Source organism: Apteryx mantelli, chromosome 6, assembly GCF_036417845.1.
Source record: "Apteryx mantelli isolate bAptMan1 chromosome 6, bAptMan1.hap1, whole genome shotgun sequence".
Lineage (NCBI taxonomy): Eukaryota > Metazoa > Chordata > Aves > Apterygiformes > Apterygidae > Apteryx > Apteryx mantelli.
This window is the reverse complement of record NC_089983.1, coordinates 22,428,154-22,456,130: the sequence shown is the minus strand read 5'-3', so window position 1 is coordinate 22,456,130 and position 27,977 is coordinate 22,428,154. Positions and strand designations below refer to the sequence as shown.

General features: G+C 41.2%; 1 protein-coding gene across 2 annotated transcripts; it reads right to left on the bottom strand.

Moving 5' to 3' along the window:
- Window positions 1–469: 469 nt before the first annotated feature.
- On the bottom strand, window positions 470–27,213 carry FRZB (frizzled related protein). 2 transcript variants are annotated; one of them, XM_067298967.1, is made up of 6 exons: window positions 26,724–27,213; window positions 14,154–14,201; window positions 7,121–7,186; window positions 4,823–5,027; window positions 4,508–4,571; window positions 470–1,874 (listed from the first exon to the last, which is right to left on the bottom strand). In XM_067298967.1, the coding sequence occupies exons 1-6, from the start codon at window positions 27,172–27,174 to the stop codon at window positions 1,764–1,766; spliced, it is 945 nt and encodes a 314-aa protein (XP_067155068.1). In that variant the 5' UTR covers window positions 27,175–27,213; the 3' UTR covers window positions 470–1,763. The 2 variants fall into 2 exon arrangements, with proteins under 2 accessions (XP_067155068.1, XP_067155069.1); XM_067298968.1 differs by lacking the exon at window positions 14,154–14,201.
- Between the last annotated feature and the right edge of the window lie 764 nt (window positions 27,214–27,977).

The following is a 27,977-nucleotide window of genomic DNA, read 5'->3' as shown; positions in this document are numbered from 1 at the left end:
ATTCTGCTGCTAATCTTCAGAACCACTCAGTTCTCTAAATTATCCCCTTACTTTTTCAAAATGAAAACCACAAATGAGACTGTGAGCTTTTCAGCAGTGGCCAGTGTTTCAACTTGTTTGGTATCCAGCACAATTGAAATCTTGCCCTGAAACCTCTGGTTATTAACGGACATCTTAAAATAACATTATTATAAATATGCCAAAATATTTGTTTACTTTATTATGATACTTTTAAACTATCTAAAAACTGCAAAATTGTTTTCTTAACAAAAGGCAGCCATAATGCACTTAACTGCACAACAATACTTTCAGCTGAAAATGCAAAAGCCATTTACATCTTAGAGTGGTTTCTTTTCTGTATACTATACAGAACTATACTATACCGAGATGCTTGTTATTTTATTTTAAATTCTTTTTAAGCAAGAGAGACAAGAAAAACAGGAAAAGAACAGAGTGCTAATTTCAAATGTTGGCATTGTCCGCAAAGAACTTTATGAAAAAACAAAAAAAATGAAGGTTTTTTGGTTTTTAGCTTATATTTTGAACAGTAATATAATAAAGTGACATTGATTCAAAAGTCAGATAAGATCTGTGTTGACAACTACAATTCTTTTATTGGACATATTTTACTGAGCATTGAACACTGCTGTTTACGTAGGCACAGATTTAAGAATAACACCACAAAATCAAAATGATGAAGTGCAGACCTGTACTGTGAAACAGGCCTGGTAAGTCAGTCTACTCCTACAACTCAGCAGAGAAATGAAAGAAAAGGAAGAAAACTGCCATTATAAGAGAAAAAATATATTGTAAATTATGTTCCGAGATAACAGACCAATACAACATTTCCCACGTATTCCCGACATATTCAAAAAACAAGTCCCATGTGTATAAGCACACAATGTTTGCTGCAGTAAATATTTTAAGATAGGCTTCAGCTTACACAAGTTACAAAATTACTTACAAATTTAACAAAGGTGTACTGAGTAAAACAGTTCTCTTGACATAATTTCTTTCCTTAATGCTAGTTAGTATTTTTGTAAACAAGTAACTCTACCAATGACCAAACAAAAAAAAGTAACCACATAAACAGCACTAAACATCCAAACTGTGGTTTTCTACTAGTAAAAAATTGTCTTGCTGTTTTTCTGTGAGGAACCCTGCAAACAATTTTCTTCTCCGTTCATTTTTAGAAGTGTCATGTGCCTCTAAGTGCGTGTGTGTGTGTATGTGTGTGTGTGTGTAAGTACATATATGGCCATTATATTTCAGAATAAAAATTTATACACTCAAAACCCCCAAACAAACAAAAAAACCCCAACAACCACGCCCACTCCTCCCGTCATGACTTTCTGCAAACAATGACCAAGCCTGTGATAAGAAAGACTGGAACAAGGAAACTGGTGTGAGTCATGATTTTAAATCACAATCTTTGATAGATCTCATTCCTGCTTACATCAGAATTTTCTCTGTAAGAAGACTCAGGAGATAAAATGGTAATTTCAGCATGACCTAATCTTTCCCCATCTCATAAGGGCAGTTTTCTGACAGAAGAAAAATATATATTTCCAGAGCTTGCACAGATCCAGAAAAAAAAAAAAAAAGGCAGACACCAAGAAGAATAAAAACTAATATAAGCTAAAACATTATTTTGTAGTAAACAATAGAATATAACGTGCAATAGTGCAATTTCTCCTTTGCTGCTCCAACAATGCAAGTCTTGATATACAGTCCACTGAATTTTAACATACAGCATTTCACATCTAATTACGTGCTTGTCGTGAATTGCTGGTTTTGCCAGACTTCTGAGCTGAATCACTTTGTCCAGGCTCTCCTTTTCCCTTTCCAAGGTGGCGGAGTTTCTGATCCCAGCGCTGTATATTGAAGTGCAAAGAAATTATAAATAAATAACAGAAGAATAAATAAATATAATTTAAAACAATTGCATGTGTTTACAAGCCATTCACTTCAGAAATGCCCCATTACAGATACTCCTATCTTTTGCGGAATAGATTTAGTAAGGAACCTTAATAAACCTTAATAAGGAAATACTGCCAGACTATGCTCAAATGAAGAATATTTGAAAGAAAAACAGTTTTTTCCCCTGGACTTAATCTTTGCTTTCCCTCCTAGCATTTACAATTCAACATTACAGCGCAATCCAAGTCCAGCAAATCATACCACTGACCCAGGTGATTCTACCATCCAGCCAACTGCTTCTCCCCATATTAGAAAGGAAAAACAGCAGAATACTCCAGTTGCACCTGCAAAAGTCTAGAACAGCACTGGTTGAGAATAGTCACTGTTTCCACCGCATTAGCCTCTGATAGGGCCCAAACAGTGGAATGTGAATTATAAGTAGGTTACTTTAAACAAAAAAGAGAAATGATTTCCTGGCCTAGTGTTCTTGTAGCCTTGGCAGTGGTTGAATAGTGGAAAAGAACTGTGGAAAAACAAATTAGACTGTAATAACTTTTATCTTCATCTTGCAAGGATGATTAACTCCTGCAGTTAGCCTCCTACACCACACAGCTCAAGCATTTATTTAGAAGCATGATTTACCTTCAAAACCAGAGTCCTCAGGCTCTTTTGATACTTAACTGAGAACTTTTTGTAGAATTCTGGTGGGGAGGGAGGGATAGAAGCAGTAATGAAACTGTAACTGAAGTTGTGCTCAGTTCTGTTACCATTTCTGAAGGAAACTACTGATCTTTTCAAGTGAGGTGCTGAGGATACAAAGGAAATCACTGGAAGATGACAGTAGCTCAGCACCTTGTAGTATCATGCTGTGAGGCATATTCCAAAGATCTGGCTCTACAGTACTTTGGACAGTTGCCCATATAATTTTGTGAAGGTGTTAAACAATTCAAAAGGATTCAAAAGAAGCAGAGCAAAAGGATTCAAAAGAACCCTTCATTGCTTGTTTATCCTATAACTGGTATTCCTTGCAGGTGCTGCAAAAAACACCATGGAATAAAATCTTCAGAAAATACTTTTCCAGGTAATAGCAAAAGCAGTACAAAAAACTAGAACAAATGCACAGCTGATACAAATGATAATGCTTTTGGAAAAGAAGATTGCCCTGAGAAGCAAGTAGCAACATGGTATGGTTCCTAACACCACCCTCTTTGGCAATGGGTCCAAGGTCATACACCCTTCAACAAGGAACAAAAGGCACGAGGGGGCAGACTGGGGGCGGAGGGTGGTATGGGATGGAGGAAAGGAAAGAGCAGGATACATGAAGAATATGAGAACAGAAAGGAACAATAAATGTAAATTTAGGCCAGTTTTGGGACTCATATTCTAGTAAAGCTCTGGGGACAGCAGTGCCCTCATGAAGCTGCTCTGACTTCGGACAACCTTCTCATAGGCTTCTCAACAGCAGCACAAAGCCAATCAACTTCAGTTATTTCTCTTTCCACCAAAAAACCCACCCCTCTGTTGGGTGCCAAGAGGCAGAGGAACATAATTAAATCTATATTTAGCTGAAAGGATTTCTGAAGAAATGAAACTTCATACTGTCTAGGGAGCGAATGGCACAGGGCATCCCAGTGGGCTGGAGCAGGGCCGCTCATCTGCGAAGTCATAGGAAAAGTTTTCCTATCTCTTTGATTACTGTATTTTTGTTAAGACTGTCAGCTACACTGCCAAATAAAATAAGGACAAATGAGGACAGTGACAACGATCATGGAACTGCTGGAAATGCATACTAATATTTGTACACCTCTGACAATGTCAAGTGCCATGTTATCTATTTGGCCATTTTTCTGGTGAATACCGTCACAAAGAGAACATGGTCTGCAATTATCAATAGTCATCAATGTCACCAACTCCTAATCAGTAATTTCTTGCCATATACAGGTCAGAACTGTGTGGACACCTAGTTTAAACAGCCAGCTGGTCCTCCCAGTACTTGAAATATATTAAAATATTAGAATACATTAGAATATATTTTCAAGGATTGTGTTTGAGCTCATTGCTTCAAATTCTCTATTACGTGTAATATATGAGACTTCCTTATCATATACCTCCCTCATCTAGGCCAGAAAGATAAATCTAAAATAGTCACTAACCCCACACAATTTGATAAGAGAACTGTATTTAAAGAATATTAAAATCTGAAAATAAATTCTGTGTTAGGTTAGGCAACACTGGTAAAACCCTTTGTTTTCTTCATTATTACCACAATCTCAATGAAGTAAGCACGTGCTGCAGAATGCACAGTTTGCCTCCAGAGCTAAAACACTCCTGTTTCTTGATTTTTGAGATGGAAGTCTTGATTGCTCTTACACTAGTGTACTTTTGAGGTAATTCCATTTATCTCTTTACTTTGTTCAGTATATTTTTCTGGGTAATATAATAAATAACAAGCCAGGTTAACATTTAATCACTGATACTAATGAACTAGGGCCTGCCAGCGTATTTTCTTCCTTTTTTTTTTTGAAAAGGTGGGGCAAATGTTTCATAATATTTGCAACGTTTGACTTTTGGTGAGATATTTTCTTACCTTTACTTTTTTACCCAGACGATCTTTCCATTTCTCAGCTATGGAGCCTTCTACCAAGAGTAACCTACATATTGGAGACAATCAGTTATTTTAGCAACAGGCATATATAGGCTGTACAAGCCAACACAAACAAAACTGCAAACTCTGTGCTTACAGAGAGAGCCTTCTGCCATTCAGCAGTCCAGCTGAATTTGATTAGGAGTTGTACAGAGAATCACACCAAGTTTTCAGAGGCTGGTGCCTCCGAAATATTTCTGTGGGTAGAGGAATAGATCAATAACAAATATGCTTCAAGGATAAGGCAGAAAGAGTTACCTGGAGCGCTCCTCATCTTCATAGCCCATTATGATGTATTCTTCGTTGGCACTGAGTGGTGGACATAGGCAACCGGAATTTGTGTAAAGGTTTACAGTGTCCTTTGGGATGTTCACCAAGGAAGATTTTAGAATCTCCTTTACTTCCACTACTGCAGTGACATCGTGACATTTAGTCTTCACCTCCTTCACTTTAGCCCGAATGACTGAGAAAAAGTAACAGAGTACAGTTAACAGCAGCAAACAATACGGGTTACCCACAAGCTATTCCTAGTGACCTCAGAGATTAGTCTTTTGTGTGCTCATTTACCAAAAGCTTAGCCGAACTCCAGCAATTTTCCCACCCCCAACTCTTTGCTTCATCACTTCATCCTCCATGAAGAGGCTGCTCCATATTATACATTTAGTTCATTACTTGCGCGCTTTCCTCCTTTTCACTCATGCTACAACTGCTCCCTCCTTGACTGCTTGCAGTATAGATGACCAAAGTTAATTCGTCATTCTCAGCCTTTCACAAAATGTGAATATGCATAAAAACTTATTGTATCACTATCTCTATTGGATGACAGGCCCTTACCTTTTTTATTCTCTCTCCAGTGACCCAGCACCAATCTGTTCTGTTCTTTATGAACTCCAAATGCTCCTGAGCTTGACCTAGTGACCTGTCTAATTGTTTCTTCCCTTATCCTTTCTTTTTGCCTTAAGTTGCATAGGAGGGAAAGTTACCTTTTAAAGGCAACAGTTTTTCAGGTCTCTCCTGGAAACCAATGAACTGATACCACATGCAAATGTAAAGCAAATCCAGAGGTCATACTCTAGAGAACACTACATCTTTCACAGCTTGCAGACAACAGAATCCCTTCTCATTTCAGATGAAAAATTCCACAGATTTCTAATTTCTTATAACCTATGTGACAAAGGTAATATAGAAAGAAAAAAAATTTAAAAAAGAAAGAAAAGAAAATCATGGACTTCTCTCTTCTCATGCATTGTCCATAAAGACATTCAACCAGCATGTATTCAGCCACTTTAAATACAGCTGCCAACAACTAATAAGCATTATGCAATTAACATACACAATTTATCCAAAGTGATCCACTCTCTTAAAACCTCTTAAGACTTCAACACAAAAATCTTACTTTAGTTTGGAGCTCTTTCAAATGCCTTTCGAAAGCTCTTTAGTTTCAAAAGAAAAGAAAAGAAGGAAACAATGTGATACAAAATACAAAGAGAGCCAGTAGTTAGTAATCATCTCCAAAACAATTACGGCACAGTCATCAGTAGCATGCTCAGTAATTCTCTACAACATGCAGGTGTGGTATCCACTAGATAATAGTCATTCCATAAAGATTTCCCAAATAAATCCACCAAAAAAACATTAAAACAGTCACCTCAAAAATAACAATGTTTGACTGAAGACAATTATATTCTTATTAGCTTCTAACAGGATTTATTTTTAAAAGAGACTTATCTGGCAGTAATTGTATAAATACATAATCTTAATGAACATTAAGTAATCACTACCATTTAGACGAAGTCTTAAAGGAAGTTCAGTACACCTAAGGCTATTCACATGAGTAATGGGTAGCAAGAATAGGCCCCACAGGTTCCAATCTCAAGGGCCTAATTATTCAACTCTTAAGTGATATATATTTACTGACTTCATCAGGTTAATCTGCTTAAGACAACTTGTATGAATAAAAGCAGCAGATAGAACCTGTGATATGTCTGAAGACTAGGGCAATAGGGATAATAGACACAATATGAACATCATGCAGTTTCCTAAGCGTTACTGACAGCCTAACACGGCCTACAAGATGTTCATTACTGGGTAATATGAGAAGGAAAGAACCTAGTAGGATCCCACAGTGAGTTTGCAAGCATGAAAATTAGTTAAAAAAACAAAAAAGCCTTTCCTGTGTAAGCAGATCATATCTGAGCTGTATATTGAAGAGGAAATTTAAGCATAGAAGTCCACAATGTCATTTTTGTCAAAACACTTTTCATACGAAAAAAGTGCATGAATCCTGAAAGCAATCTTGTACTAAAATATTAGGCCAATCCTTACTCATTCTTCTACAAGCACTCTCAGTTTTGACTTTGGAAACAATGCTTCAGGCCACATCTTCCTTCTGTAATAAGGACTACTGGGTTAACAATTAGTAATTGGGTCCATAGCCTCCCTTTGTGAAAATCTGAAATTTTTCCCAGCCCTACATATTTAATTCCCTTACTGTAGCCTTAAAAATACTGATTTCCTCCTTAAAGGCTTGGTACCTGGCCATGCAGCTGTCCTTACCGTAGTTGTAATTGTTCCGAAGATAGGTCTTCTGGGTAGCTTTTATAGGCTTACATTTGCAGCGCTCTGTAAAACAGAAACTTTTGTTTAGAAAGGATATAGCATATGCCCAGTGACAATTTCCCTGAAACTCCAAACTCATATCTAACTAAAAACACTGCCTGAATTTATTTCATACAAGGTAAATATCAAAATATACAGGGTATTGTTGGTCTGCTCTGCAGGAAGACATTGTGAAACTGCACCAAGATTTGTTTTGGTTTGGTTTGTCTACTTAATGGCTTACATTCTCCACAAAGGACTAGTCTAGATGGAGATTTTAGAGTACTGCTTGTAGAATATTAACAACCACTGACAAACTTGCATTTTATCTTTTTATTCCTATGACAAAACAAAATGGAAAAAAAATGCATCTTAAATAGGTGCTTTATTTCTAAAGTAAAGTGCAGCTAAAAGTAGAGAGTGTTTTCTTTTCCTACCAACAGGATGACAGGCCAAGGCAAAGGTACCAATCTAGCCAATATTAGTGAAATGGATCAGTGTGGTATTTTTCATGCATATACTATAAATAGTGCTTTATTTTCTAAATGTAGATCCAAATGAGAAGTTATGGGCTAAGTCCAAGGACTTAGATACCTAGAAGTCTGCACTGCTGTGCCTAACTTTCAGGCATCGTGTCCCTAGGGCACAGTCCACAGCCTTAAAGCAAGCTCTGACACTCACTATGTAATACAGGAAGAAAACTAGAAAACTAAACAGAACAGCTATCCCAGCAAATTCACAGGGCGAGCAGGGAGCTGCCTTGGTTCCACAGGTGCAGATGGGAAATACTCGGCTCAGTCATTTTTAACATTGCCTTTCTTCTGATTTTAGTTTTCAGATGCAGAACAGGAGGAGGTCCTAACCCCTACCTCCAAATCCATATGCAGGAATCCTTCCATGAAGGTAGGCACCTCTGTCTGTCCTTTCACAGAAAAGATGACATGTGTTTTAACGTGCAGCTGGGGGTGAGAGCCATCTTTACTTCACAGTCTCAAGAATTTACCAAGAAATCAGAAATTAGAACCCTGTGCTGTCCTCAGACTGAGGGAATTCAAAACTAATCTCTTACCACACAGGGAGGCATCTGAGCTTCTCTGAATGAGAAAAATTTTAACTCCTACCTGAAGCTGTACCACTGTGCAGCCAGGAATGCTAGATTCACAGACCAGAGAGAGCACAGAGGACCAGAGGTGAACAGTTAAAGGCACTCATGTAGGAGCCAGGAGTTACGAGAGATGTCCCTGGCATGGGAACTGCAACTGTATTTAAACCTTAACCTAAAAGTCAAATGGCAGTGGGGGATAAAGACAAGAAACCAGGCTCCTTCACCACAGGGACAGAACACTACCTTTTTGGCCAAACAATCATGTCACTTCTTAGCTTCCCAACTAATTTTGCTTGAAACAATTTCAGTAGGGATAGTGTTGAAGTTCTGGCTTCTCCTTTAATAAACTACAAGGGCTAAAAATTCCATGAATAACAAATAACTGTGTAGTTATAACTAGAACAAGGAGCTGCTCATGAGCCTCTCCTACGGAACATGAGACTGAAACCTGGGACAGCCACATGAGGGTATCAAAGTGCACACAGGCAGGTTTTGACATGCAGCAGGGCCAGCAGCTGAAAACCTCAGTTTCAAGGCAACAATTCCCTCATTGAGCTTGAAACTCCGCAGATGCTTGGAGCTCATACTTTTAACAGAGGAAAGATCAGCAGCTTATTGGCAACATCCCCTAGATCCCACTGCGGTTCTACCAGCATGCTCATTCTCTAATTTGGAAAGAATAATATGGTTAGCATAGCTGCCTGGAAAGATTGCCATTGCCTGACCTAAGTCCTTCTGATAAATCTGCACTGTTGATCATCACATCTAAGTGTAATTTAAGCTTGTACTGCATATACAGAATTGGGACATGTAATAACAAAAATATGGGCCAGAGAGCCACCTTCTGTTTGACTTTGCTGTATAAAACTATGATGCAGAACCTCAGGTTTATTTTAAATGTAATAATAAATAGGGAAATTAGTAGTCCATATGGCAGTAAGGGTGACCTTCAAAACACAATACAAATGAACACTGTCAAAGTACTATTTCCAGTGGTGCAGCTTCCAGACAGCTGGAAACAATAACTGATGTAAAAACACTTTCATTAGTGTCAGGAGAGTACTAATGCTGAAGCCTCAGACCCATGCTTGTATTAACAACACAAATATTTCACTGCTGGTTATTTTAATGCAAATATCCACTTATTTTAAGCTAGTGCATAAGTGGAGTTTGGTAGAGTTGCACAGTCAAATCCAGCTCACTTAAATCTCCCCCTGCAAGCCCACTAGTACACCCATTTCAAACATCAGGTTCCAGAATTAAGCATACTTTAGTCATCTATTTGGACACAATCAGTAGAAGCAGTATCTAGTTCAGAGCAGAGCAGCTGACCTGAGCATAAACCCAGGCGTCCCGACTCATACTCGATGTCCTAAATATCTAGCAGTGTCTGCTGATTATATAATCACTTAGCATTTAAATGGGAGTAGACTTAATACAACCTATATCTATACACCACTGATCTAAAATAACAATGCATATAGCCAGTGATTTAGTAAAATCCAAAGTGAACGCTAAATTTAGAGTTTCGAAAAGAACTTTTATTTCCTGGAAAAGATTCCTGCATTTAAAAAAAAAAAACAAAGACAGTATCATGGGGTTATGGACTTCTCAAATTATTATTTATATTGGATTGAAAGAATTCTCGTAGTTGAAAATACAAAAAATAGGGAGAAGAGAACATTTCGAAGAAGAGAACATTGCTTCCTTGAATTTCAAACATATCCTCAGAAATCTATATATTTCTATATATAGAAAAAACTTAAGACTGTATTGTTATAACAGGCTATATATACTACAGACTTAAGCTTTTGTATGACACTGTGTTAAAATAATAAAAGCAGAGAAGGGAAGTGATTTTTGGCTTCCCTTCTGCCTGCATACTTTAGGCCAAATTATGGCTCATTTTATAAGTTGCCTCAGAAGAGGCCATAAAAGACCTGATCCTACGACCCATACTCATGCATGCATCTCAGAATTCAGTTCCACAAAGTTTTAGACTAACAATTTCCTGGACGACAGAACTCTGCTCTGTGGTACTAGTAGAAAAAGAATACCTACCCTCACGCTTCTCTCAATTTTAAGTCAGTATTGAAGCTTTTTTTTTTTTTTTGAAGCATGAGAAATACGTTTCATTACTATTACTCTAGAATCTAATGCAAAGACCTGCCCATGTTCTTAATGAAGGATAATTTCTAATAGTCCCAGTGTTTTTCAAATTTATATTTCAAAGAACTTTACAAAATGATGAATTATTTCTAATTCCTATTCAGAGATAAGGAAACTGATAAAATGAGGCATCAAGTCACTTGCCAAGGTCAGTTATAAAGTCAGCTGTAGAACTATAATGAACTCAGCACTCCCAATTCCTGTTACAGTGACCTTCAAAAGAAACATAATGTGAGTACTAGAAAAAACATTTTTGACTGATGCATGTTTCTTTCAAGGTTGAGCTTTCCGCAGGTAGTGTGAATAGAGTACCCGCAAAAGAAGGCAGCAAAAGAAAGATGATGTAAAAATGTACCGTCTCTTGATTCTAAGGGAAAATCCCATTCTACTTGAGCCATGTGCAGTTATTGATCTGGATATCTCTACTTAAATTTTCTAATGCATGTTTGTCTGCCACTGTGCCTGGATATTCTCCCCTGAAGCTTCCAGAATTCTCAAAAGAGCTCTGGAACCACAGCAACAACATATCCAAAGCACGGAGACAGACACAGAGGCTCACATTGGTTTTGACTGGTGTCTCAGCTAACTTTTCAATTAAATATTCTTTTTTAATATAAGCCAACATAGGCCTAACATAAGCTCAACATCTATACCTTTGAAAACTTCCCCCTGTAAATACCAAAACAAATGGACTGCATGGCAAAAGGGTTTTCCACAATAATCACTACCTACAAATATGCCATCTTAAACATACATGTATACATAGTCTAAAACGTGTCTGTAATACCAATCAGTATTTTATTATTTTTATATATATATAAAAATATATTATTATATATAATATATTAATATGTATATAAGTACTCAAGCCTGGCAATTTCTTCGCTGATAAAATAAGGATAAAAAGGTCCGGAAAAACTTCTGAGTGACTTGAGAAACATCTAATGAAACAGACAAGGATGTAGTTTAGAAAGTTTTAAAAAGAAAGAGAGACGGAGAGAAAGAAAGAGAGACGGAGAGAAAGAAAGAGAGACGGAGAGAAAGAAAGAGAGACGGAGAGAAAGAAAGAGAGACGGAGAGAAAGAAAGAGAGACGGAGAGAAAGAAAGAGAGAATACATGCAGACTTAGAGCAAAAAGTTTTGCCAATTGACACCACCATAAAAGATGCTTTGAACAGATTTAAGACATTAACGTTGCTTACAGCAACAATACCCAGGAATATTTGCAATACGTTTTAGAAACCATGGAGCTGAGTCCAGGATTCTTTCAAACACTTCATGTTCATGCTACTTGCAAAAAAAATCTCTATTTACAATGGCAAAATTACAAATCTACTTTACTGAACATACAAATAAACCAATTTTTTTTTTTTTTTTTAGGTGGGGCTGAACTGTTTTTGTCAATTGAAACAAGTATACTGCATTGAATCACAAAATGTGGTTCTACAATGAAAACTGGTGATAAAAACAGTACCCTTCCTTCTTCATCAGCCTTGTTTCTGTGCATCTTCACTCTCTTTTTGGATGAGGGTTTTATACGTTTGGTTTTGTTTTTACTAGTCTAGATGCACCATGACAGCTAAAACAGTACAACTGAATCTTACTCTCTTCTCTTTCCCTACTACTTACCTATATGCAGTCTGCATCACTGAAGGCCGGTAGCTCTGAAGATATTAAATATTTCTGATATAATATGACATAGAATGTATCCAGCTTTATTTTCCATACCCAAACTGTAGTTTGTACGTTCTTTGTACAGTTGCCATAGAGCATGAAACTCACCTTCTCATGTCGTGCAATTAAAAATTGCTTAATATTAAAAAGATATGTAATAATAAAAATCTTAGTCTTTCAGATATGGTTCCATGCTCAAGGCAATTTAAAGTAAAGCTTGCTAAGGGGCTTAATATTGTTAGGGTTTTTTTAATTGTTGCTGGTTTCTAAAGGATGTACATTGGAATTTAAATAACATTTTGCACTTACATAGCTTCTTTCACATTGGGACCTATTGAATACATTTTAAAACTGTATTATAAGATGGACATTATTAATACTGTTTTACAACTCTATCACAGAGATTAAGGCTAAAGTTATCAAAACTTGGTACCCAGTTATAAGTTCCACAACCCCATTTAGGTACTCATATTAATAAACTGACCATCATTGTGCACTGTAGCTGGTCAAAACCAAGAAGAAAAGACAGCATGTCTCCAGAAAAGAAAAGACAGTACGTCTAACACTAGGTTCCCAAGTCTCATTTTTTTGCCAAACGTCTAGGAGGAAGACTTCTGAAGGAAAGCTAATAAATTCAAGAAATCCTATAGACATTGGCTTGCTTTAACTACAAATTCACATTTCTATATCATCTACCCATCTAGGCTTTGCTTTATTGCATTGTCTATGAATAGTGGCAATACTCAGAGGAGTTTATTCAGTTCCAGCAAAAACAAAATGAAGAAATAAAAGCACCAATAGGGGACCCACTGGAATAAAAACAGTCTCAGAAGATCTCATCCTTAATCTTCTCAGATTAATGGGAGTTTTGCCATTATCTACAAAGGGTTCAGAATTTAACTTACAAATTTTAAACCGTTATCTTCATTGCTTTTGCCCTCCACAATAGAGAGGGCTGGTATAGTCATCAGTTTGCTGCAAAGTAAAATAAAATTAAGGAAAATAGGCAGAAGCATTACTTATATCAGTTCTTAATGCTGCTTAGCAAACCAGAAGATCTTTTTCCTTTCCTGCTGAATCTTGAACAGCCTATTTGAGTCTAGCCTCATTTGACTAAAGATTATTAAACCTGTAACTTGTTTTCAGTGCACTTCCACTATACATTACTGTGAACATCTGTAACTTTATTTCTTCTTTCCTTACAATTTATGCGCTAATACAAGTGCTCTACAAGGCTACAGAATTTTCTTTTGGTATATACAATTCAAACATTGCACTGTTTTGCTTTACAGTTTAAAGACTTGTGATTTCTATTTTTATTTCAGTAAACATTTTCCCAATTAAATCAAAATTCATACTGATACACTAGCAAATGCTTTGACCAAGACAGTGATGAAACAGGCTCTAAAGCATACAAAGAAGCATCTGTGTAGTGTGTAAAAAGTCAGATCAGTAGAATTCCTGTGTTGAATAACACAGGTTTGACCAACATTAGTCTTTTTCTCCTTATGACAAAATGTTAAGAGAAATGTTTACATTGTATTGATGTGGCAAAATATATGCTTTTGTAGATTCTTGCCAAGGAAATTAGAGACATTCTTTTTCTCACTGAATTTTCAGTTTTGCACAGAAAAGTAGTGGGAAGACAAGTTATAGCTGGAAGATCTGCGGAAGAAACTACAGCATGTTTTGTAGTAGGGAAGGAAATGCATTTAATGATCATTCTTCCTGTCCAGCAAGACAAAGCTTTCTATGAAACCAACACAGCAGCACTCTCGATTTGATGGAAATTTTGCCTAAAGTAGAAGAAACATGCTAAAAGAAGTGCTAAAAAGTTAATTCAGTCCTTCACTAAGAAATACACAGGCATTTCCAGCTCCCAAATCTCAGTTTCACATGACAGAAATCACAATCTACAAAACCACAATTTACAAGATCTCAAGACAAGACAGAATATTTATGCATTGCTTAGTATTGGTCTTAATTATTGAAAGAATTTGCAAGACTATAGCTTATTATACAGTTTTATAAAAATGTACTCACCACTGCCGGTGCCTCTACAGTTGCCATTATTAGAATCCATAGGGAAATCTGGCATGGATTCGCAAAATATGTAAAGAAGTGTTAGTATTTTTAATATTGGATTATTTCAATACAGCCACATTAAAATGCTTTTTCTTTCTCTAATATTTAGTATATTAAAATGTAATAACTTTATTAATAAAGAAGTTGTAATGTTCTACAGGCCAGCCTGTTCTTGTTAAAGTCGACATGAACTCTTATCTAAATTTGGAACATGGCTCACAATGTTAAATGCAAAAGCAGATTAAATGTCACATTTATACTGGTGCACAGATCAGCAGGTTTGGGAGAAGGATGGAAATTTATGGCATGAACTCAGGGCATTTAAAAACATATACATACTGTTTGCATTTAATTAGATGCTGAAGGAGAAATTACTTTTGGTTTGTTTTATTGGTTACTGAGGAAATCAAACCAACCATGATCATATCATTGAAGCAAATGCCAAAACAAATGTTTCAGAACTTCCCCTTCCCATCAGCTTAAAAAAAATACTAATTGTTTTGAAGGAGAGAAAGAAGAGAGGGGGGGAGAAAGAAGAGAGGGGGGGAGAAAGAAGAGAGGGGGGGAGAAAGAAGAGAGGGGGGGAGAAAGAAGAGAGGGGGGGAGAAAGAAGAGGGGGGGGGAGAAAGAAGAGGGGGGGGGAGAAAGAAGAGGGGGGGGGAGAAAGAAGAGGGGGGGGGAGAAAGAAGAGGGGGGGGGAGAAAGAAGAGGGGGGGGGAGAAAGAAGAGGGGGGGGGAGAAAGAAGAGGGGGGGGAGAAAGAGGGGGGGGAGAAAGAGGGGGGGGAGAAAGAGGGGGGGGAGAAAGAGGGGGGGGAGAAAGAGGGGGGGGAGAAAGAGGGGGGGGAGAAAGAGGGGGGGGAGAAAGAGGGGGGGGAGAAAGAGGGGGGGGAGAAAGAGGGGGGGGAGAAAGAGGGGGGGGAGAAAGAGGGGGGGGAGAAAGAGGGGGGGGAGAAAGAGGGGGGGGAGAAAGAGGGGGGGGAGAAAGAGGGGGGGGAGAAAGAGGGGGGGGAGAAAGAGGGGGGGGAGAAAGAGGGGGGGGAGAAAGAGGGGGGGGAGAAAGAGGGGGGGGAGAAAGAGGGGGGGGAGAAAGAGGGGGGGGAGAAAGAGGGGGGGGAGAAAGAGGGGGGGGAGAAAGAGGGGGGGGAGAAAGAGGGGGGGGAGAAAGAGGGGGGGGAGAAAGAGGGGGGGGAGAAAGAGGGGGGGGAGAAAGAGGGGGGGGAGAAAGAGGGGGGGGAGAAAGAGGGGGGGGAGAAAGAGGGGGGGGAGAAAGAGGGGGGGGAGAAAGAGGGGGGGGAGAAAGAGGGGGGGGAGAAAGAGGGGGGGGAGAAAGAGGGGGGGGAGAAAGAGGGGGGGGAGAAAGAGGGGGGGGAGAAAGAGGGGGGGGAGAAAGAGGGGGGGGAGAAAGAGGGGGGGGAGAAAGAGGGGGGGGAGAAAGAGGGGGGGGAGAAAGAGGGGGGGGAGAAAGAGGGGGGGGAGAAAGAGGGGGGGGAGAAAGAGGGGGGGGAGAAAGAGGGGGGGGAGAAAGAGGGGGGGGAGAAAGAGGGGGGGGAGAAAGAGGGGGGGGAGAAAGAGGGGGGGGAGAAAGAGGGGGGGGAGAAAGAGGGGGGGGAGAAAGAGGGGGGGGAGAAAGAGGGGGGGGAGAAAGAGGGGGGGGAGAAAGAGGGGGGGGAGAAAGAGGGGGGGGAGAAAGAGGGGGGGGAGAAAGAGGGGGGGGAGAAAGAGGGGGGGGAGAAAGAGGGGGGGGAGAAAGAGGGGGGGGAGAAAGAGGGGGGGGAGAAAGAGGGGGGGGAGAAAGAGGGGGGGGAGAAAGAGGGGGGGGGAGAGAGCGCAAGCGCGAAGGAGCGCGAAAGAGAGCGAGCGCGAAAGAGAGCGAAAGAGAGGCACTGTGCCAAACTTATAAACGTTTCTAAAGCAGTTCTTTGGAAGTGGAATGTGTCCCGTATTGGTAAAATGCATAATTTCAAATCTGTTGCTTATTAAATCACACTTCCGTTACTGAATTTATGCATATACTTAATAATGAAAATGAATATATTATTGCATATAATATTGTACAAGTAAGAAAGAATAGATGTTTAAAATACAGGAGAGACAAGTTATGGGGGAGAGGTAGCACACTTTATTAGAATGACAAATAAAACAGAACAAACAGATGAGTCTTCAAATAAAAAGCCCTTCTTCAAGTCTGTATGCCCAAAAGATTGTCCAGCTTTTTCATCTCTAGAAACTGATGTCATACAAACACCATCTTTCTTACATCCTTACATTATCATGTATACAACAACACAGCTATTAAAACATAGAACAAATTAATCCATGATTATGTAACAAAAGCTACACTCTTGCAACTAGAGCTATAAGGATCTGGTGTAATAGGCTGCTGATGATACTTGGTATAGGTGAAGGGTTTAGATATGTGGATTAAATTTTAAGGGCTGGGACCGTTATTTAATCATAGATCCTGAACTGTAAATATGCATTTAAAATACTTAACTCTTTACCAGAGATCTAATACTACATACCCGATCTTCTGATTTTGCCCATACATTAAAAAAAAAGTCTTAAAGTATTTTTATACTTCTTTTATATTTCTCATAGCATGAGACTTCCTTTACATAAATGGACATATGGCTAAATGATAGGGCAAGCATAAGTCTGAAAAAACAAAACAAAAACAAAACTTAGTTAACTAACGCAGTAATTAACTTCACAGAACACTTCAGAAACAAGATTCCTACCAATGTAATGAGCAAAGGGTACAGGAAACAACACAGAACAATTCACTAGATGCTTTATGTCCAGTATCCCGTCCCAGTAACAGTCAAAACCATCTTCCTCCAAAGAAGGTTTCAAACTACCCCAGTACCTTAGTTTATAGTATAAAAAATATTTTAATGGTGCAATTTAGTCTTCAGCCATAATGTACTTCTTTGGTAGCCATAAGGCTTCTCCATATTGCCTTGTAACAAGTCAAATTACATACACTACTTCTTATTTGTTTTACTATGATTATTCATGTGAGATATTCTTGAAAAAAAAGTTATTTGTACGGGGTAATAATTAAAGGTTGTGACTGCTACCAATGATATATGGTAATAAAAGAGATTCTTCATCAAATTTAAATGCATTTTACATTTTATCAAGTGCTTTCTTGTATTCCAGGACAGGAGGAAAGAAGTAAAATGGTTGTCTTTAAGCAAATGATAAATAAAAGGATGATTATCATATTTCTTTTCATTCTTCTCCCTTCGCAGGGAGAAGCTCTGTTGCCTTGTTATAGTATATTTAGTTGGCATTTCTCTTTAAATCTACAGCTCTTTCTGACTTGGTGACAGCATACAGCCCACTTCCTCCTATAGTTCAGTAATTCTCTGCTCTCCCCCCATGACAGAAGGAAGTACATAAAACATTCAACTCGGGCTCTCCCTCTCCTGGGGACGAGGAGCGGCCCGAGGTATTTGCCGCACTCCAGGCATTCAAGGGAGTAAGGGCACTGGCACTCTCGCAGAGAAGCTCTGCAGGTCTGCTGCCACTCTAATTCTGTTGTCTTGGGCAACTACTCAGTTTGCCTTTAAGACCAGCTCATTCTGCACATGTCCAAAACAACTTTTTCTGGTCCTTCACCTGGCCCAACAAATTACAGTTCCTGCCAAAATAGGCATGTCAGTTATGAATGAAGGGACGTTTTGTTCACACTTCTAAGTCACATTCCCTGTGCTAATAAAACTGTTAATGGGGGCTAAACCAAAAAAGGCACAGAAAGACACCCTCCCAAAACTGAAGGCTGATCCAAACATTCATGAACTTTGTGGTGCTTGTATGTCAGATCTGCATTTTGATCCAAACTGCCAACTTCTGACCATCCAGAAAAATCACCTACTGTTCTTTTTAACTTCATACTCCTACACAGGAATGTTTTTGGTAACAAAGGCAGCATTTGTTATCAAAGACAGGGATTCTAAAGGATTTCATTAATAAACAATTCTACAAGATAATAAATTTGTATATTAAGGTACAAATCCAGAATTAGAACCTACGAGTGGATCCAGTTTGATACCCCTGCTACGTCAGTGGAAAGTTCAGTTGACTCTGGAGTTTTAACTAGAGACAAATGTGATAAAGCTGGTGTATTTCTGTTACTGTGGGCCAGATCCCCAGCCCTGATTTATCAGCTTTTGTCCACCGCAATCAGCAGCACTATAATAATTTGCATCAGCTGAGGAACTATAACAGCAAAAAAAACCCAGAGGGAATTAGACTGCTTTCCACCAGACGTTCTCTTCTAGTTCCAGGCACGTGATTTTTTTTTTTTTTTTTTTAAACCAAACAACAACACACCACAACCTCAACCTCAAATTCTGCATGCACTTGCTTGCCAGTTCACTTGTCCTATCCCCAAACCAGCAGTTACGGAGATCTGATGAAACAGTTGGCTGTACTGCAAAAGAGTAATTTGGTAAGAAGTTGTGTTCAGAACAGCTATTAAAGGAATTATGTTCAGTTTTTGTGCCTAAGTTAAGGCTGTGGTGCACAATATATTGTACTCTGCAATTGTGGTCACAGTAAGGTGTTTGTCAATGAACGAAAGGGCGCTAAACAGGTACTGTTAAACCACTTAATGATTCATTTCCTTAATTTTGAGGGCTAGGCCAGGCAAGTATTGAACTGACCCTAAGTTGATGCTGCTGTTTCTCAGTGTACTTATGCATATTTAGGGATGGGCAATTACTAGAGAGAGAGGAGCATAGGCCTGTGGGACAAAGAACTGTGAGAGGATACCCGAGACCTTCATCACTGCAGAAGACAAATCGGAAAAGGCTCCTCACGTCCCTGATCCTTCCCCCACATCCAGCAATCAAGCTTACAGTGCCCAGTGTCTCCTCGCCCGCAGCCTGCCCATGCTTCTCCCCTGTCTCCGGGGCCAGGGCCGTGGCAGATTAGGGCAGGCTAAGTCTCAACCACCCTGCTCCTGCCCTGGAGTTTCCTCGTGCAATGCGCAGGATCCGCCCTCCTTGGCAGGACACTCCTGCCACTGAGCTCACATCAGCCAAGTGGCGCAAAACCCGGGGTCGGGGCTGCCCCTTCCACCAGCCCCACACACTCGGACTGGCTTAAACCAACCTTGAAGCCCCATCCACTGACCTAGCAGTTGAACACGTAGAGAGACCTCTCTCCATCAGGCTTACATGCACACTTGCTTAGACTTGCAGTTACGATGCAGACAGAAAAAAAAAAAAAAAAAAAAAAAAAAAGCTATTTTTAATAATAAACAACTGACTTCCAATTGTTCCACTTCTCTTCAGAACTGACCTCTTTGCCAAGTTCTGTCTACACAAAAGAGTATTTTGAAAGAAATATCCGTCAATGATTAGCAGGACTGTCAAGGAGAAATATTATCCAGAGCTCAAACTCTAAGGTTTCCTATTAAAATTTGATTAAGAGAAGGGAGAAAAAAATAAAGTGATTTTTCCCACAAGCAATTCTAATTAATCTTTTTCCAGTGGGAAGCTATAAAAATCACTCAGAATGAGAGCAAATAAAAGCCATTTGTATAGTAAGTTTACAAAATAACAATTGCCGGACCACAGTTTTGGATGAGAGGTTTAGGAAAAAGAAGGAATTTGGTAGAAACTTAATTCTGAGCACACATCTTATTTATGTCAGTTTAAAAAAAAGGGGGGGGGGAGAGAGAGAGAGAGAAACAGCCATGAGTAACAGGATCCTGATTGTCACTGCAATTAAAAGAATATCATCCAGCTATTATTGAAGCCATTCCAGGAACACTGCTCTAAACAACAAAACCACAGAGTGTGGTAGTTGTTTGGGTGCTTTCTTCAGATGGAGATATCTGTGACCTCTGTGGATTAAGAAACCTTTCAAAAACACATATGTTTTAGACTTTGTAATCCACTTTAGCTCTTAATACATAGAGAATCTTTGCTTATCTGACTGCAAAAAAAATGTGAATGAAAATAATATAAAAAATGATGCTAGTTAAAATTTAATATAGGTCACTGCACTGTCTTTGTATGCTAAACCATAGAGCAACTTGCAACCTGACAATACTTCCATTCTATATACACGTAGGGAAATCTGAATCTCTTATCTTTCATTTACATCAATAAGAAAACAAACATTTCTCATTGTCTGCACCAAAGCCCAACAGGTTTTGATAACATTCAGCTGCACAGAGCTCGACTCTGTGCTTAGACCATAAAAGCCATTCTAGGGAATTCAGTCTTCAAAGGCTGGCAAATTGAAGTGATACTATAACATAATCAGTGATATTACCATTAACAAGGTTTAACAAGCGTTAACATTCCTTATTTAACAACTTTTAAATTCTCTTATTTATGTTTACTCATAGTGTCTCCTTCAAAGCTTGCAGCTTGTGATTATTTGGTCTTTAACTATGAAATTAGTCCACTTGAAAGCTGTGCAAATGACTAAAACAAATCTCCGCTCTAAAATGACAACCTCAGCATACGCAGTCATGCTGAGGAAGGCATGCTTTGTGTAGTCTGAAATACTTTCCTAACACTCTTATAGAGTTTGACTACAATAAGTAGAGCCCGGCAAAGTGTGATCTCAAGTTTGGAAACAACTATTTTGGAAATTAAGTTATTATCATATGAAAAATGAGCATGAGAAATGATTCTTTCACTTTTGTTTTAAGCATACAATGCCTAATTCACATAGTGGATTACTATGATTTCATCTAGGCAGACATGATTAAACTACATTTAAGATGCTCAAAATATGTCTCCCTCAATTAAATAACATTTAATTTTCTTTAATGTTTAAGATGTTTAATGTTTAATTTTTTTTAAAGATTTTGAATTCTGAACAGTTGTCTTAAAATAATCTCCCCAAATGGTTCTAACACAGATTTTATGTGGTTGGTATCTTGCTATGATGTTTCCTTTTCTCCAGCCCCTCATCAAAAGCCCTACACACCTTCAAGCCATTTTTATATCTGCTTATAATACAGTCTGTCCCTGTTCCAGGACAAGTGGATAAAGAATGCACAATGATCAGCGGCTAGTTTGGGGTAGTGGAAAGGCCCAGCTTTTCTAATATGGAAATTCACAAACGTTTAAACTGCTCCAGAATCCTCTCGAGACAGGAGTTAGAGGATTTGTATTATGAGACTGTAAGCTGTGAACTCCAGAAATATGGAACCAGATAACTGGATGGATCTGGCTTCCCCATGGAAGATGCAAGTTAAATCACAAATTAAGTACTGCTTCTTATAAGTAATGAGACATTTAACAAGATCAAATATAGTGAGATATGACTGAGATATTTTTCAAAATTCTATAAGGGAAACATGAAGGTCTGCAAAGTTATCCCTACAATAAACAACAAGATATGGCGTTTTTCTAATTTTAAAGTATGTCCCACTCAAACATAACTTCAATATTTGCAAAGTGAGAAATATAGCTCACAGAACTGTCCTCAAATACACTTGCTATCCATTATATTGCTCTCATTTTATTATTTCCCTCTTCAAAACAGAAATAAACTTGTAACTTGATTATAAACAGCGTGATAGACAGTAGCAGACCAGCACACATGCTTAAGGGCTTTTCTGAATCAGCATCTGCATGCCAGCAATGAATGTGGTCATTTATTATGTGTAAAATTAAAGACAGGCTCTTAGATTCCAAGAGCTGACAGGCTGGGTCATGCAGTGGTGAGCAGGACTTGGCCTTTGCTTGCTTCTGTACACGCTTCTTGCTACTTCACAAAATAAGGAAGATTTGACAGGAATGAAGAAAACAGATCACCTGATAAACTTGAGGAAGAGTCAGCTTGTGCACCCAGCACGCAGACACCGAAATATATGGAGCAAGGGACATGCTGAACAATATACATAGCAACACTACTTACATACAACTATTCAGCATATATCATACAACAACAGCATATATCAACGTCTGCGAGTGGAATCACTTTCATCCACGAAAAACATAGGATAGAGGCATAAGATAAAAAGCCTGGGATAGAGCTGACCTTAGCACACACTGGTCTTGCAACTGGGAGGTTGACACACTGTCAAGAGGGTTTTTTTATTCTCCCTCCTGGACTGTGATTTGTGGGATCCTCCAAACAAACCAAAATATTCAGTGTCATACTAGCCTCCAAAACATCTGCATAGTGCCTTTTAAACACAGGCCTGGAGATTCCCTCTGTTATGGAAGTATAAAGGAATCCAGGTGTTTTCAACAGGTGATGAAAACTGGACTTCACCAAACTCACTGACAGATATGAAGTATCTGTAATATACAGCACATAATAAGTATTATTTATATATTATTGTGTTGTTATATATTATACAAATATAATATACATAAAGTAACAAGAAAGGTGTGTTTCTCACAGGATAAATGTTTGAAGGTGGTCCCTAAAACCTGAATGACCTTGGCCATCCAAAATCAGCAGCAGAGTATAACAGTCCATGTGGAGTTTTGGGGGACAGCACAAGCCAAGAGGGTCCTCTGCCTTCTCTTAATTCTAGTTGCATAGGTTTTCTCTAACTGAATCCTAAACAAGGCACTGGTAGTATTCTTACCAGCCTTCTCCATCACGGACATATTAGTGGCTAATTCATCCCTTTAATGTGTAGGCAGCCCTGAAGAAACATTAGGAGAAAGACACAAATATCTCCCTCATTCTTGCAAAGAGGAAGTCTCCTCAAATCCTAGGCTGCCTATGAAAAAAGAAGTTGTTTAAACCTCATGGAGGTTTAAAACATAACCTGTGTATCAATAACTGCGAGTGAACTTTTTACTGGGATCTGCAACAGATTTTACCAACCACAGCTTCTCCACATTTTATAACAACCACAGTATCGTACGCATGGGGTGTACAACTGATATGAGTGAAATTCTTCACCATTTACTGTAACATCAACTAAAGAAAAAAAGTCAAGTGGATTCCAAATGAACTTCAACTTGGCATTGTCAAAATGACCATTAAAGTAAAGACCAATTACTTTCATGGTGACAGAGATCAGACATAATGAGAGAAACGGGTTTGTAGGACCTGATAAGGCAGAACTTCCAGGAATCTCATATTGTGAAGCAACAATCAACAGTTTGCACACCCATGTATTCAGTCTCTGATCAGGCACCCAGATGAGAAAGGCCGGCAGTATAGCTGGTTCTGGCACAAATCAGAGCTTGTCAGAGCACCCAAAAGGGATTTTTTGCTAGGTTCTATACAGATTCTTCCTGGCTGCAGGAGAGCCAGATGACAACTGAACTGGCATGACATTAAACCGTCAAAAACGTTTCAATGCATTGAACCAGCAGAAAAACCTGCCACACCACAAGCACTTTGTGTCCTGTGGCCATCTTTCCCATGATAGCTGGAATTCTCTGACTCTCAGACTGTATCCGACCCTTACGAACTGCCACTGCCAATGCCTCTTACAAGCAACTCACACCACAGAAGACGGCCTTCCTCCATGTGCACCGCGTGTCAGAACAGCCCTTTCACACAGCTGAATCACAGGTTCATAAGAGACATATGGCGGAACATTAGGAAAAGAAATGGAAATCAGGCCTTCTGAACTGTCCCTACTCAATGGCAAACATCTGAGCATGTTATCTTTTAGGCTGCCACCTTACACAAGTGATTAAAAAAATACATTAATCCTCCTCAGTTAATAATGCAGAGACCTTGAGAGGAAAGAATACAGTAGAATCCTGTCACTCTGCAGGCAGCAAATCCTTTTTTTTTTTTTTTTTGAAAATGAAAAATGAAGATTTCATTTCTGAATAATAATAATAATAACAATAATAATAATAAAACTCTTCCGCAACAAAAGCCACTGAAAAATGAATTTGTGTGTGTCTGTTCTACTAAAAGTAGTTTACAAACAGCATGAGGTTCAGGAGCGCTCTGGAGGAAAAATAAGAGTATTGTATACTAACCGTGGAGCAGTTTGTTATTTTCATCTTCTACTTGGCTGCAATCCTTTATTTGGAGAATTGGGAAATGTTCACCTTACCTCTTCCTAGAACAGGAATACTTCATTCCGCTTTCTAAAGGAGCATTTTTATTCCCTCAAGAAGGATTCTTTCAGTCTAGTGAATAATACATTGGTTCAAAATTTTAAACCCAGAAATGAGAATGTCATCAGGTTCTCATTCGCTGAAAGAAAGTTTTCATGGATTCTGGACTGGAATCATTCAAAGAGGTTATTGTACTACTGTGGTCCTCAGAAATAGGTAACTCTGGGGCAATTTTAGCAAAACTTCCTCCCTTCAGATTTGAATGTGATTGCTTTCGAACTGCTGTAGACTTGCCAAGCCTCACTCAGTTTGGATCCATTTTAAGGCAGTTGTGAAAGCATCTCAATGCTGTTGAGAAATGAGTTTGGTGTTCAAAACCGCACTCCCCAAAACCATCCCAACAGGTCTGCAGCCCTCAAAAAACAAGAAGAGATGCAGAGACAAAAATAGGTAGTCAAGTTTATAGGCTACGTACCATTAGAGAAGTTAAAAGAAGGAAGGGAAGGCTAGAGAGGAACAACTGGAAGGGTCAGAGAGAACTTTAATAACAACTTGAGATATCACGGTATGATTACTGAGTGTTATACAAATCTTGAAGAGTTAGAAAGGATAATTTGATGGAACCAGAGAAGGAATGGAGTTAGTCTAGCCTACAAATAAACGGGGAGGAGTAAACAGAGAAGCTTATCTGGGGAAGGCTGAATGGGGAGAGCACAGTCAGGAAACTAAAGCATGAGATCTTATTAGGAGAAGAAAACAGGAATTACAGTATTCGACATTACTAGTAATGGGATAAAAACACAGTCAAACACCAAAGTGCTGATCACAGCACGTCAGAAGAAAAAAAACTTTCATTCAAAGGACACTGGTGATGGAGAGGGAAGGATGAGGGAGAGATGGAATAGATTACACCCAGCAAACTGCCGCAGCCTGGCGCTGTGGGCTGTGCAGCAGAGGAGTGGGCTGCAGCAGCAGGAGTTACTAACAAAGAGCGCGAGGAAGCCCGAAGGGTGCACAGGTGCATTCCTGCCTTATCCCGTAACTTCCTGTTAACTGCTTTCTGGCCAAAGCTTGCTTTTCTGCTGCTTTGACACAGAGGTCACACAAACTCACCACCACTGTGACTTACAGCATGTTCTTTGCAACCTGGTTACATCATTGGTAAATGTTTTTCCCAAATGAGACAGGTCATTTTGTAAAGGTCAAAGCTCAGCCATGATAACTACCAGTGCCTACTTTAATTTCCTATTCAATAGCTACTACACTTAAATACATCTGTGGTGCTCGTCTTACTATGTTGCAGTTGTGCAGTGCTAGCTGTTCCACCCCAAAGGGAGCTGCTATCTGCTACAAGCAGAATCGCACCCTTGGCAGAGCAGAAAACCTCAGCAATAGCAGTTTTGCAGTGTCCTGGTGACACAAAACAGTTGGAAGCCTTCACCCAGCCACATGGAGATTTTCCTACTGCCCAGGTAACCCTTAGACAGCAGCACGGTAACGTACCTAAAAATCAGTTGCCAGCAATCTTGTGGTATCTAACACAGTAAGCATAGCCAATGAAACAGGATGCAGCTGGAAAGCTGCTGGGCTCCGTGGGCTTGAGAGGCCCCTTGGAGGCCATCGTGTTGGGACATGGGTTAGAGCAGATGAAGCTGCCTTAACACTGGAACCAGCCTTCAGCTCCCCCCAGGACTCCAGCAATGAGAGGTACTAAAAATGCACCTTTGTTGCCCTCCTCCTGACCATACCGGGGTACCCAGTGCAGGACCTGTGCGGTAACGGTGCATTAAATGCAAGCATGTGGTCATGAGTCTGTTCTCTCCCCCTCAGCCGCCCCGCACGGGTTGTGTGACTTGCCTGTGCTGCCACTGGCACGGGCCTGCTGGGGGATGGCTGCGCCCCGACTCGGGTCCCACCATGTAGGGCCAGGCGAGGGGCGCCCCGCAGCCACCCCTCGCCAGTGCCCCAAAAACCCCATGGGGCACAGTAGCAACTGGTCCTGCTGGTGAGTGGCGGCCACCCTGGAGGGAGCGGATGGCTGAAGGAGGGCTAAAGCCAGGCGCTCGGCAGATCAGCTGGCGGCAGGGACAACAACGACGAGCATTTCCCACAAGCATGCCTCCTAACAGCAACTGCGGCTGACAAAATACTAAAACGGGGTATAAAAAGTTTCCTGCGTACGTGAAAGCTGCCAAAAGCAAAGTTTTAAACCTTACCACACTCTGCCAGAGAGCTGTCATTTGCCAGGTATTTGCCTCCTGGAAGGAGGCAAAACTTTTCCATAACTGATGTTGCGGATAAAGACGGAGAAAAGAGGTAAAAAAGCACAAGGGGTGGCGGGGGGGGGGGGCTTCCCATAAAGGTCTCGGGGAAGGTGGGGGCACCGTTTCCCAACACCATCTGCTCGGGGCGCGGCGAGTGCGCGGGCAGAGGCGCAACCTGCCCGCGGCGGGGGGGCGCCATTGTCCCCGCGGCTCCGCGCCCGCGGTGCGGCGCGGCACTCACCGGCTCCCTCGGCGGTGACGATGGCCTCGGGGGAGATGCAGACGCCGCGGTCGTAGAGCGGCAGCTCGTCGCAGGCCAGGCTCTCGGGCCAGGCGTGGCGGTAGCGGACCAGGACGGGCTCGCAGCCGGCGCGGGCGCGCTCGCACACCGACTTGCAGGGCTTGATGGGCTCGTGCTGGAAGTCGATGGTGCAGATGGGCGCGTACATGGCGCAGAGGAAGAAGAGCAGGTCGGGGCTGCAGTTGGTGCCCAGCAGCCCCTCGAACTGCTCGATGGCCAGGATGGCGTTGGCCTGCGTGCTGTGGTGCAGGTGGTTGGGCATCTTGGTCATGTTCCAGGGCAGCGGCTTGCAGAGGGGGATCCGCACCGGCTCGCAGGCCGCAGCCCGCGCCCGCGGCGCCCCACGCAGCAGCACCGCGGCCAGGGCGAGCAGCGGCAGCCCCCGCCACATGGCGGCGCCGCCCCGCGGGGGCCGCCTGCGAGCGCCGGGGGCTCGGCGCGGCGGGGACGGGCGGGCGGGAGCGGAGCTGGCGCGGGGCGCTAGGCCGGCATGGAGGGGCAGCGGCAGCGGCTCTGCGAGGGGCTGCGCCCGCGGCCCGGCGCCGTCTCGCTCTGCGCCCGGCCGGCGCGGGCGGCCCCTCCCCCGCGGCCCGGCCCGGCCCGGCCCGCGCGGGGCGGTGCAGAGCGGGGCGGCGCCGGGACCGTTGGGCGGGGCAGGGCGGGGCCGGGGCCGCTGGGCGGGGCCTCTGGGCGGGGCCGGGGCCGTTGGGCGGGGCAGAGCCGTGGCCGTTGGGCGGGTCCTGCCGCGTGTGGGCGCGGTGAGGTGCGGAGCGGGGCAGAGCTGTTTCTCGGTGCCCTGGAGACTAAACTGGCGACAAGCGGAGCAGCAAGACCCGGCACGAGACGGGAGACCCGTCTCGTCCCGTCTCGTCCCCGCCGCCGAAACGCGCTTTGTTTCGCCGCGGCGGCGGGGCTGCGCGGTCACGTCGTGGTAACGCGGTGCCGCTGAGGTAGCTCCTGGGTCGGAAGCGCGTTTTTCGCCACCAGCTTGTTTTAGAACAAAGAACTGCAGCCAGCGCTTAAATGATCGAGCCGTACAGAGAGCCGGCATTTTTGTGTGGTGGTTCAGTGTCATTCGGACGATTTAAATGAAACAAGAGTAAGCACTAACATCTCAATTATGCCAGAAAAAAAAATGCTATTTAGTGTTTAAAAAACGTTCCATCCTTCCTAAAAGGTGAACTTCGAACAGAA